Source organism: Hibiscus syriacus, unplaced genomic scaffold (assembly GCF_006381635.1).
Source record: "Hibiscus syriacus cultivar Baekdansim isolate YM2019G1 unplaced genomic scaffold, ASM638163v2 tig00110368_pilon, whole genome shotgun sequence".
Taxonomy (NCBI): Eukaryota; Viridiplantae; Streptophyta; class Magnoliopsida; order Malvales; family Malvaceae; genus Hibiscus; species Hibiscus syriacus.
This window is the reverse complement of record NW_024062705.1, coordinates 46,099-50,695: the sequence shown is the minus strand read 5'-3', so window position 1 is coordinate 50,695 and position 4,597 is coordinate 46,099. Positions and strand designations below refer to the sequence as shown.

The 4,597-nt window shown below is 34.9% G+C and overlaps 1 protein-coding gene across 2 annotated transcripts; it reads left to right on the top strand.

The window, feature by feature from the left end:
* Positions 1 to 2,166: 2,166 nt before the first annotated feature.
* Positions 2,167 to 3,756, top strand: LOC120121283 (AAA-ATPase At3g50940-like). 2 transcript variants are annotated; one of them, XM_039140676.1, is made up of 2 exons: positions 2,167 to 3,129; positions 3,336 to 3,756. In XM_039140676.1, exons 1-2 carry the CDS (start codon positions 2,179 to 2,181, stop codon positions 3,705 to 3,707), a joined length of 1,323 nt encoding a protein of 440 aa, XP_038996607.1. In that variant the 5' UTR covers positions 2,167 to 2,178; the 3' UTR covers positions 3,708 to 3,756. The 2 variants fall into 2 exon arrangements, with proteins under 2 accessions (XP_038996607.1, XP_038996606.1); XM_039140675.1 differs by having other exon boundaries at positions 2,167 to 3,132; positions 3,333 to 3,756.
* Positions 3,757 to 4,597: the final 841 nt, after the last annotated feature.

Genomic DNA, 4,597 nt, shown 5'->3' with positions numbered 1-4,597 from the left:
GTGTTATTTAGGTTTGAACGGCAGCCGCTGGTGGCGGTTGGCGCGGTGGGTGGCCACCAGAGTGGTGGTCAGACTCTCGTCGGTAGAGAGAGGCGAGAGGATTGTTATCCTCTCATATTTAGAGAGAGAGAGACGAAAATAGAGAAATGAAGGGGAATAAGGGAAGGAAGACCACATTTTGGCCTTAAATAGAGAGATCGAAACGACGCCGTTTTGAGCCCTAGTTACCGCGTATTTTCAAAGTTTCAGGGATAATATCAAGTTTAGTCCTTGCCTTTTTGTAAGCTCACACGCGCATCTCACCTTTCTGGGGCTAATTGTGATTTAGGTCCCTCATGTTTTATAAGCATTATTTTTTGCTCATTAATTTGAATTTATTCTTGATTTCTCTTTTAATTTTATACCTCAATTTCGTTTTCTTCCAGGTTGGTCTTTTTTATTTATTTTTTCTTTTTTTTTCTTTTAATTTCGTATATATGTTTTTTATTTCTTTTTATGTTTATATTTATTATTGTTACTATGGTAACTCTTATTATTATTATTATGTTTCATTATATATATATTTTTCGGTTTATTTAATATTTTTATTTTTATTTGTCTATTTTATTTGTTTTATTTTTCCTTTGATTTGTCTTTATTTTTTTTATCTATTGTTATTTTATTTTAATATTTCTTCTCTTTTTTTTTCCTTCTATTTATTTATTTATTTCCTCTAAAGCTTCTATCTTTTTTAAGGTCTTCGTCCAAACCATTCAAAGGTAAGTAATTAGAATCTGGTTAAAGGACGGGTCAAGGGTGCTAATCCTTCCTTGACCGTAACTGACTCCCGAACCTGACACGTTTATGGTACAACGCAGATCAGGTAAGATGGTGTCCGACCCACCTAAATTCATTTTAAAATGGTCGGTGGCGACTCCTAATCATTTAATCCAAGTCGAAGCCCAATTATGGGTCCAACCGAAAGACGGTTCCGACAATTACCAATATGAGTTAGTTCAAGTGATAAACATTTTGATATCGCTTAAGTAAGATCTCAAATTTGAGTTTTTTTGTATATAAAAAATTCCTTTTAGGAAACTCACCCACCCAAATAAAGTGTACAATACGAGTCGATCTAAATTAATCAAGGGAAAATCTTAAAACTGAGATGACAAAAAAAAAAAGATCCCATTATTATTTCCATTTACCTTTTCGTCTTCATATAGAAACAATAATATCCTTATATTTTTTTTGTTGCAATAAGGTCCTTATTTGTACGTGACTTAAAATTATGACTTATTTTCTATTTAATTGGTATTTATATCTTGTATAATGTAACTTTAATATTCGACCCTCTTGATCTTTGAATTATTGTAAAGGTTGCAAGTGATAAATTTTATTTGTTTGCAAGTGATTAATTTTATCTTTTTACGAACTAAGTTACTTTAGTGATTAAAAAGATAGTTATTATCCTTAAAAAATTTAAATTCAAGCATATCATATATCAAGAGTGTTTGAGCATTTGTTGTTAAATAGATCGAGAGACTTTCAAAGAGATATTATATTGCAATTATCCTTAGACTAATAAAAGAAAAGCTCTATTCCTTTGAAACACTGAGAAAACTAGGATGACGGAGGAGACCGATCGATTATGTTGAGATGGTGAAATTATATGTTCTTATTTTAAGTGTTTATTATTTTATAAATATTTATTGAATATTTTTAAAAAGAGAAGTGATGATAAAACTTAAAATAAGAAAAAAAATAAAACTTTAAACATTCAGAACTTATAACAATTAAATAGAAAAGAAGTCATAATTTTAAACTTTAGACAAGTTTTTGTTTATACTCTTGTTATCATTCTTAAATATATTTATTTACTTAAAAATACTGTTAAACTTATCAAATGATTTTAATAAATCATAATAAAAATTTTTCTTTCAGTGAGTTAAATTCAAATAACAGTATAGGTAAGGTACAACAAATATTACTTCAGTAAGCAATAAAACACACCAATTTGTAAAGATGGTGAAAGTAAACTACTATGGGCTAAGGAAACTACTTCCTTGTGAAATAGCGGGCTTCATTTAAGATGCTGGATTTTCTTGTTCGACCCGGAAGTTGGTGTGCGTCCAGAGAATTAGACCATAAAGCCTCTCTAAAACCCCCGAAAATAGATTCTTCTACAGAAAACAAGAAATGTGGCTCTCAGCCAAAACAATGCCTTCGTACGAAGCCATTCTCTCAGCAACTGCCTCCCTCACCGCTTCAGCCATTCTCTTACGAACCATCGCCGGTGATCTCATCCCAGAAACCATCAAAGATAGTTTCTTTTTACATCTTCAAAAGATTCCGTCCTCTTTATCTTCTCAGCTCACGGTTGTCATCGAAGAATCCGACGGTCTCACGGCCAATCAAATCTTCCACGCCGCCAATCTTTACTTGGGCGAAAAGCTTTCATCTTCGACGCGGAGGATCAAAGTTAACAAGCCCGAAAAAGAGAGCGGACTGCAAGTGATCACCGACAAGAATCAAGAACTGCTCGATGTTTTCAAAGGCGTGAAGATGAAGTGGGTGTTGTTGTCTTCTTCAAGGATTCATGGGTCAATCAAAAACAACACAAAAGATGGGATCTTGAAGGTGGACATATGCTACTTCGAGCTGAGCTTTCAAAAGAGAAACAGAGAAATGGTTTTGAGTTCATACTTACCTTACGTTCTTCAAAAGGCAAAAGAGATTAAAGAAAAGAAGAAGACATTGAAGCTTCATACGGTTGAGTATCAGGGTATAGATTATTGGGGTTCCATCAATCTTGATCATCCAGCAAGCTTCGAGACAATGGCAATGGATCCGACGATGAAGACTGCACTGATTGAAGATCTTGATAGGTTTACGAGAAGACGAGAGTTTTATAGGAGAGTAGGGAAGGCTTGGAAACGTGGGTATTTGCTATATGGACCACCTGGTACAGGGAAGTCGAGCTTGGTTGCTGCCATGGCTAATTATCTGAGGTTTGATGTTTATGATTTGGATATAAAGGAAGTTCAATGCGATTCGGATTTGAGAAGATTGTTGATCGGTACAGGTAATCGATCTATAATAGTCATTGAAGACATTGATACATCACTAGATTCTGCTGAAGATGAAAAGGTATGCATCAATAATGAAAACCCCCCTTAAGGCCTTAATCTATTGTTTAGTTAAGCTTAAGTTCGAGTAGTTCCAGCTTTTCAAATTCAATTAACGTAATATTCGAGTTGAGTTCCTGTTATTCGTGACTTTATCACGCTTGACCAGGACCCCTTTTTTAGGGAAATCGGAATTGATTTTTTACTCAATAGTTGGTGCCTTTGCAGGTTACTTTATCTGGTCTGCTGAACTTCATTGATGGATTGTGGTCAAGTTGTGGGGATGAGAGGATAATAGTGTTCACAACCAATCACAAGGACCGTATTGATCCAGTGCTGCTAAGACCTGGACGCATGGATATGCATCTTCACATGTCTTATTGCACATTTAGTGGTTTCAAAACACTGGCTTCTAACTATTTGGGAATCCAAGACCATCAATTTTTTGATGAAATCAAAGGTTGGTTAGACAAGATTGAAGCAACACCAGCTGAGGTTGCAGGAGAGCTTATGAAATATGAAGATCCAGATATTGCTCTTCCGGGACTTATCAAATGGTTTCATAACAAGGCAACACTGAGATGCAGCAGAGAAGTTTAAACATCCAAAATGTTTATGACCTGCTTGTGTTGTAATATGTGTTATTGACATTCTTAATTGAAATGGAAAGTGAGTTGTGTTCTTAAGCTGAACATCAATAAAAGTATAGTATTATGGTTATGTTGTCTGTGATAATAATATTTTACCATTAAGGTAAAAAGAAAATTTGAACTAAAACTTGCATGAAGCAATTGGGAAAAGAAAAATTAAAATAAACAGAGATAAACCGTCAGGAGTTAGTCTCTTTGAAAATTCACGAGCTGTGAAATCCTGCCACATATAATCTGTGTGTACATAATGTCCTCAAGCAAATGTTGATAACTCGGGACAACTGTGGGGATAGCTCAGTTGGGACTTGTTAGTGCGTCAGACTGAAGGTCACGTGTTTGATCCACGTTCACCGCAATGTATCATCATTTTTCCTGATCATGGAGTTTTGATTGGTATAATCGAAGGCGTGACTGGTAAAATTGATGACCTTTTGTTGTATGTCAGATATGTGTAATGGGAGATAAAAACATACATTAGACACTGGCCCGGCTACTCTTTCAGATCAAGTAGAGAGTCCTTTCGAGATTGAGAAACATAAAAACATACGTTAGACTTGTTTGTATTTGTGTTTGATGTTGTTTTGTCCATAGAACCCTTCTTGTTGTTGATGCAGATGACAAGCAATTGTTCTATTGAGGTTATGTTTTGACTTAGTTGATTAAAGCATTGGGATTTTCAGAGTCCTATGGGTTCATGTTGTTTCCTTGAATTGGACAAGGCAAGCAAACTAGTGCTTGCTAGATTTCATCTCAAACTAACACCTTTGGCCATTGAAAAATCAACTCGGTGAAACATTGAATTGATAGGGAAAATGAGTTGTAAGAATCCCACTGCCCTCT

Excerpts from the sequence above, each read along its gene's own strand:
- LOC120121283 (XM_039140675.1), top strand. The coding sequence starts at position 2,179 with ATGTGGCTCTCAGCCAAAACAATGCCTTCGTACGAAGCCATTCTCTCA. Across the intron at positions 3,133-3,332 it reads CTGCTGAAGATGAAAAGGTA|CAGGTTACTTTATCTGGTCT; the intron begins TGCATCAATAAT and ends TTGGTGCCTTTG.